At 40.0% G+C, this 17,486-nt stretch overlaps 1 protein-coding gene across 1 annotated transcript; it reads left to right on the plus strand.

Moving 5' to 3' along the window:
- Positions 1–9,264: 9,264 nt before the first annotated feature.
- LOC145605429 (putative disease resistance protein RGA3) lies at positions 9,265–15,511 on the plus strand. The gene is made up of 3 exons (XM_081661481.1): positions 9,265–10,110; positions 11,924–15,002; positions 15,371–15,511. The coding sequence occupies exons 1-2, from the start codon at positions 9,441–9,443 to the stop codon at positions 14,962–14,964; spliced, it is 3,711 nt and encodes a 1,236-aa protein (XP_081517607.1). The 5' UTR covers positions 9,265–9,440; the 3' UTR covers positions 14,965–15,002; positions 15,371–15,511.
- Positions 15,512–17,486: the final 1,975 nt, after the last annotated feature.

The raw sequence follows: 17,486 nt of genomic DNA on the forward strand, positions 1-17,486 counted from the left end.
TTTCCTTCTTCTGTCCGCAGCTCTTCCTCCGCCTGAACGCCTTCCTTGAATGGAAGGATAAAGAGAACGAGCGATTGAAGCAAGCTTTGCTTGAGATTAGAAAGGCCGAGGATGCTATGAATGGGACGGCCGCCGTCCAAAGGGTGCATTTTGAGACCCAGATAACCGCGCTGTCCGACAAGGCGGCGCGGCAAACAGAGGACCTGGTCAAACTGGGCAAGGCACTCGAACAAGAGTCCTTGGCCAGGGAGGCCTTGAGGGTTGAAAGGGACGAGGCCGTCCTAGAGAAGGAAAAATGGAGGCTGGGCTTCGAGGCGTCTGAGACCTTGAAGAGTGAGCTGAAGTTGGCCCAAGCCAACCTTAAGTTTGCTTTGGACGAAGCGGACGCGCTGAAGGCCGAGGTTGAGGCCTTGAAGAAGTCCGTTTCGGACTATGCTGAGCAGCTAAAAGCTCCTCGGCCGCCCAGCGCGGAGGAAATCGTCCGCATTGAGCAGAATGCCGAAGACAGGCTTAGGGCATACTTCTTCGATGCCTTCGAGCTGATGGTGGATGACGGAGAGGCCGCGTACTATGAAGAACGCTTCAAGAAGCGGCTGAACTATGTCTGCCTCAGAGAAGAGGCGAAGAAGGCCGGCCAGCCTCCTCCAGAGCTGGTAGTTACCTCTCCTAAGTCCGGAGAGGACGAGGAAGAGGGAGATGAGGAGGAGGAGGCGGACGGTGATGCCGCTCCGGCCGAAGACGCCAAGGTTGCGGAGGAGCCTGCCAAGGATGATACGGCTAAGTAGAGCTCAGGTCCTCCAGCAACCGTCTGCTCACCTACCCAGTTTTTTCTTCTTTTTTCTTCTTTTTTGTTCTTATTTTGAGGCCGCCTGTTTGAGCGGTTTTGTAAACATTTCGGCCGCCTTTTACGCGGTCAGTTTAATGAAGATTTCGTCCGCCCGTTGAGCGGTTCTTTAATTCTGTTTCATACTTAGCAATTTTTTGCAATGTTGTGCTTTTTGAATGTTTTTCGTACGTCTCAATATTATGCTTTTTCGTACGCTCCTAGGGGTATGCCCCTTTATTCGGTGTTCGCCTAGTCCATTCTCTAAGATGTTTGATTAACTTGGTAGTTTTTATGCCTTAAAGGGTATGACGACTAGCAAGTTAATCAAATCATAGTAATGATTGCCCTTGGACTAGGTGAAGCACCGAATCAATTTAATTGGCCGTTCAGCTATCTTTGTACGAGTAGTCCGTTGAAACTATCGCTCGGACGTACCCTTGAAATCCCAAGTATTATCTCAACTTAGAGATTCCTGGCTCGGCCGGGCTAAACGCCTAGGTATGCCCTTGCCCTATTTGTAAAGGATACTTGCTTTTTAAACAAGTTCAGAATACCTTGCCTCAGCCTTGAATTGGTGCGGACGCATTGTTCTCTGAATTGAATCAGTTTTTTTTTTCGTGGCCGAATTGCTCCATCGGAAGCAATATTGCTTCCTTGTTGCTTCGGCCACTCAGTAAGACTGATAAGCCGTGTTGCTATATCGGAAGAACTTAGTAAGTCATTTCACTCGGCCTTTAATTAAAAATCATAATATGCAAATAAAGATAAGTAAAATGGCAAAATAGTTCAACAATGCTTGACTTTTCATTAATTTTGTCAAAAGTACATTGTTGTGGCCGTATGGCTTTGACTACATGGCTCGGTCAATAGACCTAGCTGTATACACAGCTTTTTGGCTAAGTACTTAGAGAAACTTAAACATGATATTTCTTCAGATTGTCAGTGTTCCATGTCCGTGGGATCTGACGGCCATCAATTGCTTCAAGGCGATATGTGCCGTCTCGGACTTCTTCCCTGATTCGGTACGGCCCCTCCCAGTTGGGTCAACTTGCCGTCTTCATTGGCACGGCCAACAGTTTCCATTTTCCTCAACACTAGATCCCCCATTTTGAGTGGCCGCTTAGACACTCGGCGGTTATATGCCCTTGTCATCCTTAAGCGATAAATTTCATGTCTAAGGGTCGCATTGCCCCTAGCTTATGGAAGAAAGTCTAGAGCGGTCTTCATGGCCTCCCAATTGGACGATTCATCATAGAGCATTACCCGCAAAGTGGGCTCGTACATTTCAATTGGGAGTACAGCTTCAGCTCCATAGACCAAAAAGAATGGAGTCTCCCCTGTTGAACTCTTTGTTGTTGTTCGTATGGACCATATCACATTAACCAACTCATCTGCCCATAGGCCGCCCGCCTTTTCAAGCTTGCGCTTGATCCCATTTGAAATTAACTTGTTATAGGCCTCAACTTGGCCATTGGCTTGTGGTCGGCCGACTGAGGAAAAACAATGAGTTATGCCTTGGTCCCCAAACCATTCCTTGAGTTGGCGCGTCTCAAACTGAGGTCCATTGTCGAACACCATTGACTAAGGTACCCCATACCGAGTGATTATGCTCTTCCAAATGAAGGCGGACACATCCGTCCATTTGATGCCCCAGACGGCCTCAGCTTCAACCCATTTAGTAAAGTAGTCTACTGCCACTAGTACATATCGTCTCTGGCCGGATGCAGGAGTATACGGCCCCAAAATGTCCATGCCCCATTTAACAAAAGGAAGCGGACTACTGATGGCTGATAAGCTATTTGCTGGACGATGAATAAGAGTTGAAAACCTCTGGCACTTCTCACATTTTTTCACCATTTGCATGGCGTCCGTATTCAAGCTCGGCCAGTAATATCCCAAATGTGTCGCTTTTTCAGCTAAGGCTCGTCCTCCAATATGTGAGCCACAATGCCCCTGATGGAGGTCATCCAACACATCATGCCCTCTTTCAAGAGTTATACATTTAAGATAAGGCTTCACAAAAGCTTTTTTGAATAGCTCCCCATCCTTCATCTCGAACCAGGCCGCCCTCCTCTTCATTAGCCAACTCTCTTTTGGGTCGTCCGGAAGCATTCCATCCCTTAGATAGGAAATAATTCTGTCCATCCAGGTTGAACTTCTATCTATTATCTGAACGGGCTCGGCATCAATACTCCTTTTCTCCTTTACTTCCCAAAACACTGATCTTGGAGTATCACATGATGCTGAGGAAGCCAATTTGGAGAGCGCGTCCGCTTGATGATTTTCTGATCGAGGAACTTGTCTGAGAGAGAAATGTTCTAGGCACTCGGCCTCATCCTTCACTAGCTGCATGTACTTCATCATGGCCGGCTCCCTAACTTCGAAGCCACCATTGACTTAATTGGTGGACTATTAGCCGGGAGTCCGAGCACACTTCAACTTTGGTTGCCCCGGCTGCTTTACACATCCTTAGGCCGGCCAACAATGCTTCGTACTCAGCTTCATTGTTTGACGCTTGGAACTGAAATCTCAACGCATACTCATATTTGTCTCCTTCAGGAGATTCACATATAACACCAGCACCACACCCGGTCGCTGTTACACTACCATCCACAAACACTTTCCAGACTTGGTCCCCAGCCGGCTGAAGATCAGGCCGTGTCATTTCAGCCAAGAAATCCGCAAAAGCTTGCCCCTTGATTGCTTTCATTGGTTCAAACACAAGGTCAAAGCCCCTGAGTTCCAAGGCCCACTTGAGCATGCGGCCACTTGCTTCTAACGTTGAGAACGGCTTCTTCAAGGGTGGGTCGGTGTAGACCACAATTGAATGTGCTAAAAAGTACGACCGCAGCTTCTTTGATGCCATGTACAAGGCCATGCCAAATTTTTCAATTGGGGGGTACTTAAGCTCAGCATTGTGAAGTACATGGCTGATAAAATACACCGGGACCTGATGGCCGTCCCTCTCAGCAAGAAGGATGACACTTAGAGAATGTTTAGAGATGGCAAGATAGATATATAGCTTCTCATTCCTGAGCGGACTGACGAGGCGAGGCAATGTATGCAAGTGACTTTTCAACTGTACGAATGCTTCCTCGGCCTCCTCTGTCCACTCGAACATGGCTTTCTTCTTAATGGTTTGAAAAAAGTAACGACACTTATCCCCTGACCTTGACAAAAATCTTCCAAGGGCTGCTAAACAGCCGGTCAGTCTTTGCACCTCCTTAATTGTTCTTGGAGACTTCATGTCAAGGACGACTTGAATTTTTTCCGGGTTAGCCTCAATTCCATGTTGATCAATAAAAAATCCGAGAAACTTGCCGGACTCAACACCAAATACACACTTCTTTGGATTCAACATCATCTTATGCCGCCTGAGTTCGGTGAACGTTTCTCGTAGATCCTTGAGATGGTCGGCCGGCTCTTTTGACTTGACAATCATGTCATCAATGTACGCCTCCATGTTCCGGCCGAGCTGGTCTCTAAAGACTGTGTTAACAAGCCTCTGAAATGTAGCAGGGGCATTCTTGAGGCCGAATGGCATAACTTTGTAACAGTACAACCCCTACTCGGTCACAAACGCTGTCTTTTCTTGATCTTCTTCCCACAAAGGGATTTGATGGAATCCGGAGTATGCGTCCATAAAACTCATTAGGGCGTGTCCGGCCGTAGAGTCAACCAAACGGTCAATCTTAGGCAAGGGGAAGCTATCCTTAGGACACGCCTTGTTCAAATCCATGTAGTGCACGCACATCCTCCAAGTCCCATTCGGCTTTTTCACAAGAACTACATTGACCACCCAATCTGGGTAGAAGCATTGCCGAATGAAACAGGCGTCCAGCAGCTTTTTCACCTCTGCTGCGGCCGCCTGATTCCTCTCTTCTCCGTGATTCCTCTTCTTCTGGCGGACAGGTTTTATTAAAGGATTCACGGCCAACTTGTGCACGGCCAGGTCAGGACTTATCCCTGGCATTTCACCAACTTGAAATGCAAACACATCTTTGAATTCTCTTAACAGCTGAACTAACTCATCCCCAAGCAATCCCAAAGCTATAGTGCCGACACTAACTGTCCGTTCTGGGTGGTTGGAGTCAAGCACTATATCCTGGTGGCTGCCGGCCGGCTGGGGCCTCAACTCATCTGGCTGACCGACAGTCATTAATTGCTAGGCTTCTTCTGCCCTGATCGCCTTACGCTTCTGGCCGACCTGGTATGCTGGGAGTGAGGTTCCTTCTTCCTTTGGCTCGGACAGTTTTGGGCCGCGCGCTGTTGGCTTCACGGCCAGCTGATTACATTCCTTAGCCATTTTCTGGCTTCCTTGAATTGTTCCAATTTTTCCGTCCGACCTTTCAAACTTCAACAACATTAAGTGAGGCACTATGACCGCCTTGGCTGCATTTAGAGTGGGGCGGCCAAGGATGACATTGTAGCCGGTCAACTCTTTAACAACAAGGAAGCGGACGACCATGTCTCTCCCCTCTCCCTTCTGCCCGAAACGGATTGGAAGATCAATCCGTCCGACCGGATGAATGACATTCCCCCCAAATCCTACCAAGGGGTGAGTGATATCCTGGAGAGCATCTTCTGGGAAGCTTAAATTCCTTAGGGCAGACAGGCTGATGATATCGGCCGAACTGCCCGTATCAATCAATATTCGTCCCACCTTCAAATTTGCTATCTTCATGACAAAGACCATGGGATCATTGTGCAAAGCCCTGACCTCTCCACGGTCAGCCTCACTTATGATCACTTCAGGAAATGGCTCGGCCTTAACGGCGTCCGTTTGCATCACATTTGACAAATTTCGAGCATCCTGCTTGATTCCTTTCATGGTAGGGCCGTCTGAAGCAAAGCCTCCTGATATCACGGCCACAAAACCTGAATCAGTGCTATTCCCATCATCTTCCTTGTCATTTTTCTTATCACTTTGTTGCTTTTTCTCGGACGTGTTGTCTGTCCGTTTGTAGGTGAATTTGGACTTGGTCACATAAGGTTTCAGCAGACCCTTGTCGGCCAACTTATCCAACAGCCTCTTTAGATTGATACAATCGTTCGTGTCATGACCTACATCCTTGTGGTAATGACAATACTTGTTCTTGTTTCTGTACTGGGCCGAGCCTCTCAAAGGATGAGGCTTCTCAAACTCAAACTTGTCCTTTATCTCCATCAAAATGGAGTAGTCATCCTTGTTGAACTCATACTGAGGCTCGTACGTCTTGCTTTTCTTTGACTTGGGTTGCTTGTCATCAGCTACCCAAATTTCTTTTCTTTTGCTTCCTTCTTTCTTTCGGCCGGCCGAGTCTTGCTGAGAAGATTGCTTCTTTTCAGCCCCCTTGGCCGGCTGTTCTGATTTGGTGAGCGAACAAAAGTCCGCGGCCTCAATATAGGCTTCGGCTTCCCGCAATACACCTGCGTATGACCGAATCTTTTTCCTTACCAAATCAAACTTAAAACCATTATGCCTTAATCCCCGGAGAAATTCTGAGTATGCCATTTCGTCCGGAAGATTATGAATTTGGGCTTTTTCTTGGTTAAATCTTTGGACATATGAGCGTAGTCCTTCATTCTTCCCTTGAACAATTGTTGCCAAGTTGAGACTTGTCTTTCTTGGTGGGATGTTGTATGAGAAATTTCCCACAAACAACAAACTGAGGGTAGTAAAGCAATTTATGCATCCAGTCGGAAGGCTGTTAAACCAATCCTGGGCCACCCCCTTAAGAGTGGCCGGGAAGCATCTGCACCATGTAGCATCATCTATACTTTGCAAGTACATTAAATTCCTGTACGAGGTAATGTGTTCCTCTGGGTTGCCCGTACCATCATAGGCACCCACTAATACACTCTTCACTTTTGCTGGTTGAGGGGACGTTAGTATGTCTTGCGAAAACGGAGGCGGCTTATATCCCAAATTCAACAAACGCATCTGCCAATCGATGGGATGAGGCTGCGCTGAAGTTCCAGCCAAGTAGGGAGCCTGGCCGAACACCTGGCCATACGGCCCATATTGCCCAAAGACTTGGGGAGTTGGCTGTATCAACCCATTGAGTACTTGAGGGGGCTGATATTGTGATGGCTGAATTGGAATGGGAGTAGACTTCTGCTGGAGACGGCCGTGTTGGTGTATTGAGAGAAAGATTGGTTGGAGGCTTCATCCGGCATGGTTGGGGTAGAGGCCGTGTTAGAATATGCGGCCCTCTCCCTTTGCTTGTGCCGAATGTAATCCCTTGCGTCTTTGAAACGCTGTGACGGCTCAGTCTCAACTCTTTTCGGCTGTCTGCCCCTCCCCCCAGCCGACTGTGAGGTTGGTCCATGGGACTCGGGGAGACCTTCCATGCGGACGACGGAATAGGGTATTACCAGCATCAGTTGCATTGGTCTTGTTGTGTGTTTTCTTGGAAGCACCTCCTCCCCCTTTTTGTTGGTTGGAGGCCAACTCTTGGCGAAGCTTAGTCAGCTCGGCCATTAGGGTAGCTGGGGTAACAGGAGGTCGTTCAGCCTCTTGAAAGGAGGCAGTCAAAGGATTGCTAGAATGTATGGTTGTACGTAAGTCTTCTACATATCTGTCCTCGCCTGGACGAGGACCAGTATTAGGTGTCTGACCATCTATTGCCATAACGGACGAGTATCCCCACAGACGGCGCCAAATATTTCGGGGTTTTTTGTGAACTCCTCGGATACTGGTCGCGTTCTTCTGACAATGAGACTTGGACACCTGCAAAACAACGATATTCCATTTATCGGAATATTCGCCTCCGACGATCAAGTTAGAGATCGGAAATCGGAAAAGCTAGAGAGAGAAGTAGAGAGAAGTTGGAGCTTTTTAATGCTCTATATTTATGTTATGTCGTAATCCACCCCTCCCATCATAAATGATTGGGGTATTTATAGGGGTGGGAACATGTGCCCCTCTAGGGTTTATACCCTAGAATTTCGTGACGTGATTGGCTGCGCAATCAGGGGTCGCCACGTGTCATGGGGGGGCGCCGTTTTACGGCATTTAAGGTTTTTCTCGGGATTTGGCCCTGATGTAATCAAGGCCTTTTTCTCTTTCTGATGTTGTATTGTGTATTTAAAGGTAGCTGACATGTGTCACCCTGTCAGGAGGACACGTGTCACCCTCTCATAATGTCACGTGTCGCCTTCTTATTGGGCCACGTACTTGGGGTATTTTTACCCTAAACAGCTAGTGCTCCTTTCACGTTACTTGTTAAGCCTAGTGGTGGTATTCAGCCCATTGTTGTGGGTACCGATTAGAGGCGTCTTGTTTCAAAGGTTGGGGCTAATTTAATTGGTCCGTGTGTGAGAAGCTATTTAGGAGGTCTTCAGTTTGGTGTTGGGGTGCCGGCGAGTGGTGAGGCTATTCTTCATGCTGTTAATCGTTTGGTTGAGGCTCGTGGCGGTGATGGTTGCCTATCTATATTGTTGGTGGCTTTCCATAATGCCTTTAATTTGGTTGATTGTACGACTATGTTGCGTGAAATTCGTCTCCGTTGTCTAGCTCTCTCGCGTTCGGTTGAATTCTATTACTCTTCTCCAGCTAAGTTGTTTTACGAAGAGCATACCTAATGGTCATGTCAGGGAGTGTAGTAGGGTGATCCTCTAAGCCGTTCTCTTCACCTTATTTTTGATGAACTGAAATTATTTTTACTAAAACAAAATTATATTTGCCGAATTTAAATTATTTTTTACTAAACTTAAATTAATTTTACTATGTTTCAAAAAAAAAAAAAATTAATTTTACAAAACTGAAATTATTTTTGCTGTACTGAAATACAAATTCTTAAATGGACTTGGTTCACACTAATTTATTGTGGACCACTAACATTACAGAAATTATGATTATTTTATTTATAAAAAAAAAGTCACTATGATAAAATGAAGGTCACTATGTTGAAAATAAAAGTCATTTTTGTAATATATAGGCTATAAGAGGTTAATTTTTTTAATGATATATTTTATAAGGTCAATATAAATAATAAAGGTCACTATGATAAAATTAGGATCATAACGTCGGACTTCAAGTTCACAATATTATTAAACGTTATACAACTTTTAATAAAGGTTACTATGTTAAAAATAAGAGTCACTATGTTAAAAATAAGGGTCACTATGTTCAATGTAATATCAGTTTCGTATGTATAAAGCTCGGGTCCACAATAATATTATTGTGGACCAGGTCCACGCAAGTATTTCTGGTACTGAAATTATTTTTACTGATATTCTATTATAATTATTCTTTAAGAAAACTGAATTTTATTTAACTGAAATTATTTTTACGTAATATTATTTTATTAAGGTGAGATAACAGGGTCTAGCAATATGTAATTCGTACGGGCAGGTGTACCATACCCAAAATAACATTACGAGTACCTATAAATAAAAGAACATAAATATAAATAAAAAAACATTAAATAACAGTACAACCCCTCTACTATACTACGAGTATTTTCATTAGTAATTGTTGGGAACCTGTGTCAGACCTTAGTATTTAAATGAATTACATTTATACTAATTTAATTCATTTATCATCCCTGCATACAAACACACCTTCTAGTCTTTTACTCTCTCAATCTCTCTTTCTCAAACAGTCAAACTGCATACAGCTAGTTGATCCATGGCGGAAGCCTTAGCAGCATGGTTGGCGTTAGATGCAGCGAAAGCCGTGACGAAGGCGGTGACAGCTCGGGTGTTGAAGGAGATTACACTTGCCTGGGGTTTTAAGGATCAACTTAATATACTCCTAAACAGATTCTCCGACATCCAGGCATTTCTGGAAGACTTGGGAAGTGCCAAATATGTGGAGAAGAGCAATTTTGTGAATCTTTGGCTCAAAAAACTCACTGATGTGGTCTATTCTGCTGATGAACTCATGGACGACTATGATTACGAGTTACTTCGTAGAAAAATTGAGCTGAAGAACAACCATCCATCATTCAAGAAAAAGTTCTCCAACTTTTATAGTAGTGCTACAAACCCCGTTGTGTTTCGTATTCGGATGAGTCATCGGGTTCAGGAGATTCTTTCCAAGTTGGATGAGTTGGACAACGAGGCTATGAGAAACGGTATACAGAAGGCGCCTCTAGCAAGAGAAGCAGTAGCATCGACTACTGTAGGCTGCTATGTTGATAATGAAGCATTGCATCAAAATCGGAAACATGCTGCTGCGACACGCTCTGAATTCATTGGGAGGAAGTCTGATGAGAAGAAATTGCTGCATATGATTCTCAATTCTTCCACCCAGGAAGTTAATTGTTTATCCACTGTCGTCATTGTGGGAATAGGAGGTAAATTTCATCCGAAAATACCCGTTTATTAAAATAATAAATAAAATTTAATTATCAAATGACAAAATTATAAATAAATCAACTTTTTATTAAATATATATGATTCACACTGTTGTTGATATATTTACAAAAATTTCATGCTTATAGATACGGAGTATTTTTGTTTGGTCGTCTATTCCTTTTTGTTTTATTTATTTTTTTATTTCTGTGGTTGGTACTGAATGCTACTATGCAAGGCAATTTGGTATTATGTATTCATTTTTTTTTTTTAGAAATTTATTAATTTATTTGGTGTCATTTGTCTTGTATTTTTGTAACAATTTCACTATCATGTATGATGCATCAATTTTTTTTTATTTTTTTTTTTTTTAAAAAAAGTAACAAAAATAAGAAAATGTTAGGTACCATAAGAAGTACTTGTATATTGTATCAAGTTGACTGTTGACTTCCCTTGGTGCCAAATTTATTGATTTGGTACCAATCGTAGCAAGATAAAAAAAAAAAAAAAACAGCAAAACTATTTCCTAATTAATTTTTAATATTAAAATAAAATTTCTAAAATTATCTACATTATATCGGCTCAATTTTACCAACTTTCATTCATAGCACTCTATAGTCTATACTCTAACGGGGCGTTTGGATTGTGGGAATGGGAATTTGGGGATTAAAAGGTGGGAATGAGATTGAGAATTAATTGATGGGAATACATGAAAATATGTCAATACCTTGTTTGGATAGTGGGTGGGAATATATAGGGAATAAATAACAATTTTACAAAAATATCCTTACTAAGATTATTATTTCATTCTTTTCATTAATGGCAAAAATGTCATTTTCTTCCTATTTCCATTCCCATCCATTTATTACCTATCCCCCCTAGGTAATAAAATGGTGGGAAATCACCCATAAATAATCCCATTCCCAAACCCCTTTTTATTCTCATTCCCACCAAACAAACAAGGCATATTTTTTCAATTGGAATTAAAATTCCCAATCCCACCCTCAATTCCCACTTGCCAAACACCCCCTAATGTACTTAGAATTGTCGGTTCATTATGGTCATGTTTCTACGGCGGTCGTTTGAAATATGACTACCTTATTATTTTAATGATAAATGATATGAGTGATCTATTTTTTCACACTATAAATTGGACACAATTGGTATTCTAATTTCTACAATGCAAATATAACTTTTGATAATTTTAATCCAACATAAAAATAAATATTTTTGAGAAACTATAAAATAAGAGTAAAAATTACATAAATAAAACTAAAAATTTAAGAAATTAAAAAAAGGTTGATAATAATATGTTATAGCAAAAATAGAGTAATATAATTAATTACTTGGATAAAAATACGTTAATTATGAGCTATATAATCATTAATATATTATGATAGTCATATTTCAAACGACCACTGTAAAAAGTTTTAATTCATTTTACCTTACAAAATAAATAACTAAATAAATAAATAAAAATTCAAACTCTAAACTCTGACCAAGTGAAACTTGATGGAGTTGGTGGAGAATTCATTTTGTGACTTTGAATTAAGAAAGTCGAGCCCCATGGGCCCATCATTCCCCTCTACTTTCAAGTCTCAACTGCAATCCTATAGTAAAATTTTCACTTTATTACATATGCGTCTTATCACTAATCTTTACCATATAAGAACATAGAATATTTATGCCTTTGGAGGTTTCGTTACTTTTAACTAGCACCTGATTACAAATTTGCTGTATGCTTGTATGCAATGAATTAATTTATACGAGGATCTTGTAATCAATATAGCTTAATCTTCTATCTTATTTAAACAGGTATTGGCAAGACAACTATAGCTCGAAGACTGTATGAACATGCGAAAGTTGATGGGCACTTTGACAAGAAAAAAGTTTGGATTTGTGTATCTAAGGATTTCAATGTCGACAGACTTTTGAATGAAATGGTTGAACATCTTACATCAACCAAATGTGACTTGAAAAACACAGGTGCAATTAAAAGTAAATTGCAACAACAGTTGAAGGGGAAAAAATTCTTTCTTGTCCTTGATGATGTTTGGGAAAACAATCAAGACTCTTGGGATTCCTTCAAAAATGCATTGCTGAGTATTGGTGTTCTAAAAAGATGTGTAATTTTGATTACCACCCGTAGTATTGATATCGCGGAGAAAGCAAATGCCTTCTATCAACACAAACTGCCAGGATTATCAGAAGACGAGGGATGGGCTCTATTACAGCAGCGAGTTTTTACTGATACACCACCTAAATATCTCTTCGAGGATGTTGGGCGAAGGATTGTTAACAAGTGTAGGGGTGTTCCTTTGGCGATAAAAGCAGTTGGTGGCTTATTACAGTCAAAGAAGCATGCATATGAATGGGAATCGATAGAGAATAGTGAACTATGGAGTTTCCAACCAGAATATATAAACGATATCCTGCCATCATTATTGTTGAGCTACAACCATTTGAATCATGTGTATGTAAAGCAATGTTTCGCGTATTGTGCAATCTTCCCTAAAGATTATATGATGGAGAAGCACCAATTAATTACTTTGTGGTTGGCGCAAGGATATCTTCATAATGAATCTGTAACTAGCAGCTCCACTTCGACGTTGGAAATGGTTGGTGAGAGATATTTTAGTACTTTGCTAAATCATTCATTCTTAGAAGAAGAAAAAGTATGCAGTAAAATAAGGTACAAGATGCACGATTTAGTTCATGATCTTGCAGCCTACGTTTTAAAGAACGATTTGTTGGTCTGGAAAGTTGAAATCAAGCTTGCAGATGTCTCCCATGTTCGACATTTGGCGTTCAATTTAGTTGACGATGAAACACAGTCTGAAAATTTTACAAGTTTGAGGAGAAGCAAGCTAAGAACCTTATGTTTCTGGAAGAATGCGCCAAGCTCCTGGAACAACTCCAATTTAGGCTGTGCACGATACTTGCGAACGTTAATCATGACTGGTGCCGAGCTAACAGAGGTTCCATCAAATATTGGTAATCTTGTTCATCTAAGGTATCTTGACCTATCTAACAATGAAATCCATGCACTACCTGAGTCAATCTGCAAACTTTATCAGCTACAAACATTGAGACTCTTAGGTTGCTATGAATTGAGAAAATTACCCAAGGAATTGCATAGGTTGGAAAGCTTAAGACACATAGAGACAACAACAGGTTCCATGTTGGCATCAAGAAAACTCGGGAAATTAACTAACCTTCAAACTTTACCTGGGATTGAGTTGCTTGATGGAGAAGGATGGACCATTGATGAACTAGGACCTTTAGATCAAGTTAAAGGTCAGATGAAAATTAGTGGCCTTGAACATGTCAAAAACAGAGAAGCAGCAAGAGAAGCTGGCCTTGCAAGGAAGGACAAGATTACGACTCTACATTTGCAATGGGGCGGTGTAGATAGAGAAGCAGCATCTCAGACGACTAACAATCATTGTTTGTACAGATTCAACATAGACGAGGATGTTTTGGATAGCCTTGAACCTCACCCAAACTTACAAACATTAATTGTACAAGGATTTATGGGTGTGGGCTTTCCTTCGTGGATGATGACAATGGTTGTAAAACAAGGAGGTCATTCAACACCTCTTACACATCTCACACAAGTGGAACTAAGAAGTTGCAGTAGATGCCTACAACTTCCTTCGTTTGGGCAACTACCTTTTCTGAGGATCTTGTTCCTAGAAAAGTTCGATGATTTAGAATGTATAGGGGAGGCGTTTTATCAAAGTAGAAGAAACAACTCTAATGCTAGAGAGCTTCGTGTGATTAGGACTACAGAAGAGAAGGTATTATTTGGGTCTCTAAGCGAGCTCCACATTAGATCTTTCGAAAGGTTGACCACATGGGAGCCACCATCACTAATACAGGGGGCAATTCTATTTCCTAAACTTGAAACTCTGAAGATTGTAAATTGCCCACAACTGGAAACGATACCTTGTTTAAAATTTCAATCTCTGAAGCATCTGTCACTTGTGTGCGTTGGTGGCACTCAACCCTTGGATATAATCAAGTATAGTCCTTGTCTCAAGTCCCTGCGCGTACAAGAAATGAAGAAAATGATGATGTTACCTCGAGAGCTAGCAAATTGTACTAAGCTGGAGGGATTAATAGTAGAAGCTTGTGAGAAAGTGAAGACTATACCCAATGGGTTGATGTCTCTAACCAAATTGAAGATTTTATATTGCCCATTGCTCGCTTGTATTCCAGATGGCCTCTCTTCTCTACGTAACTTGAGAGTTACGGAATGTGCAAGGTTAGAAAGGATGCCAGAGAGTCTAGAGGAATCTACATCTTTGGAGTTCATGTGGATACAGAAGTGCCCATTGATAAAGTGTCCCATCATTCCTAATTTGAGCAAATTGCAAGGACTTAAACAATTGTATTTGGTTAATGTGGGGGAGTTGACGACTTCAAGTCTGCAGTGGATCCCAAAACTTCATCGCCTTTGGTACCTAAGAATTGGCGGGTATAGTAGAGATGAATGGGACTTCAGCCTTACATGTCCCCAATCTCTAAGGGACCTTACATTGACAGATTTCCCAAACGTCAAGTCTCTGCCTCAGCAATTCCTCCCTACTACCCTTCAATATCTCACGATTGAGAAATTTGTCAAGTTGAAACAAGTTCCAGAGTGGATAGGCAACTTGTCATCTCTTGAGAGATTGTGGTTAAGGGATTGCAAGAAATTGAAATATCTACCTTCAAAACAAACCATGCTGCACATCTCCAAATTACAGCATCTTGGTATTGTTAAATGCCCACTTTTGAAAGAAAGGTGTGTCGAAGACGATGGACCTGAATGGCATAAAATCGCGCACATTTCAAATACTTATATCGGATAGTGATATGACTATATGAGGATCATGTCTCCTCAGTATAGGTAACCTCTTTGCTATATCTATAACTAGTATATATATATATTGATGTTCTTGTTTTATAGCTGCTTCTAGTAAATGCAAACTAAAAACACTGTTATGTTTTTTTTAACGAATTTTATTTATTTTTACCTATCATATCTCAGAAGAAGCACTTAAAAATACCATTATGTAAATAGTTGTAGTTGCATCACAAGTAATCTGAATTTGCATAAAAGAAAGGAACACATTTGGATTTTCTTTGGTTTTTATGACTTGTTCAAACTAATTTTAAATCATCAATTTACAATTAAATTTGAATTGAATCTTAGGGAGTAAGTTGTGAAATTTGAGAGTTGGCTGACATTAGCCATATATTTTTATTTTTCTGCAGGAACTCTAGTAAGCAGACTACCAGAGTCCTTATGTGTACGACAGGCTCTTATATCATTCGTGTAATACGAATATTCAGCTTGGTTGTATAGCTCTCTGCTTGCTTTTTTTACTTGTGGTTACATTGTCAGCTGCACAACGCTCTACTTTTCCAAGAGTTTCTCTTCTAGTTTTACCATAAACACGGGATGTACCCATTCATCATCACCACTAATTACAAGTACCTGTATATACATGAGTATTGAGTAAGAAAATGCAAGCATAGTAATCCTTGTATATTTTAGCTTATAGAGAAAGTTATGTATGTATTCGATTATATGATGTATGTAGCTGCTTATTGTACTGAAGAATTCGTCCTTATTGTTGAATTTGAACTAAATGATACAGAATTTGAGAATTTAAACATGAATTTGACTAATTGAATTGCCATTACATTAAATTTAGCTTAAATTCAAGGCTACTGAACCTTAAAAACTGGGGAAAAACTTGTAAAAATTGGAAAAATGATACTCCCTCCGTCCCCAAATGATAGTCCCTTATGGCTTATTTTTAGTCCCAAAATGATAGTCCCATTTGCTTTTTTCAAGTACCCATATTATCAATTTTTATCAAAATTCTCTCTAATTACAACAATATTTGTGCAAATTTATATTTCCTATATAAATTTTGTTTTCCAATGTACTTTTATTACTTTCTCTCTCTACTATTTTACATACCCAATGTAAATTTATTTTTCCAATGTAATTTTACTACTTTTATTTAAGTTTCTTAATTCCCGTGATTTTTGCCCATAAGGGACTATCATTTGGGGACGGAGGGAGTATTAGGATTAACATTGATTTACCTGAGTGAGAGCGAGAAAGTCTTGAAATCAATTTTCTGGAAATGGTTTTTTTTTTTTGAAACAATTTGTTAATTACTCATGAAAAATGTGAAATCCCTTCCTTCAAATGTGCTAATTTGATTGGTATAAATAAATTTGATTGTAAATATAGATCACTGAAAGCTGCAGTAGCATATTGGCTAAATTTTAAGAAGAAAGATCCATGTTCCTTGCTGCAGCAAAATATTAGTTTCTTTTTTTTTTAAATTTATCGCTTCTTATATTAATATTGATATATAACTTCTTTTTTTTTTTTTTTTTTTTTTTTTTTTTCCGTAAATGGATATAACTAAAAGCTGCAGTAGCACATTGGCTAAATCTTATTAAGCAAAGATCCAGGTTCGAATACTGGCTACAGCAAAACTTTTATTTTTTATTTTATTGCTTTAGACCATGTTACGGGTTGTGGGGGTGGAGCTACTAATGTGGCATAAGTGCATAACTATCTTTTTTTAAGTTATTTCCTAGAAATTATTTTTAATTTGGGTCATTTTGTATTATAGATGGAGGGCTATTTTTTTTTCCTAATGTATTTGTAGTAAAAGTATTACTAATAAGAATTTCTCAAAAAAAAAAAAAAAAAAAAAGGTAAAAATAAGGACCATTTGAAGAGAAATAAAATAAAAATAAATATTTATTTCAAATAAAAAATAATAAAATTAAATATTTGAGAAAATACATTTTTTAAAAAAATGCTAAAGGATACTTTTATTTAGAATAAAAAATCCCTGTAAAAAAAAATGAATAAAAAATCGAGGGCTCGTTAGTCTTTGTTTATTGTTCTAGGGCTCGTTCTAGTTTTCATTTCTTATTTCAAAATCATATGATATATGTCATATAATATTTAAAATTTCGTCACACTTATTAATATCATGATAATTTGGAAAATTTACAAATTGCAGCCATTTAATAACAAAATTGCAAATTGCAGCTCAAAAGTTGTTATAAATTGTAAACTGCAGTCCAAATTAGTTTTTTCGTCGGTTTGCGTGTCGAAAAATGTTCGGTTAAGGTTTTAGCGGCCAGTTTAGCCTTAAGGATCCAAATTGAGCTCGGAATTGGCAAAAAATTGAATTGAGTACTTGAATTACCATTACATTAAATTTATGGCTACTGAAACCCAAAATCTGGGGAAAAACTTGTAAAATTGAAAAAACTAATATGAATTTGAATGAAATTAAAAAATTAATATGAATTTGAATGAAATTAAACTCGCCGTCTTCCCCCACTGATG

Source organism: Chenopodium album, chromosome 22, assembly GCF_948465745.1.
Source record: "Chenopodium album chromosome 22, dcCheAlbu1.1, whole genome shotgun sequence".
In the NCBI taxonomy this organism is placed as follows: Eukaryota; Viridiplantae; Streptophyta; class Magnoliopsida; order Caryophyllales; family Amaranthaceae; genus Chenopodium; species Chenopodium album.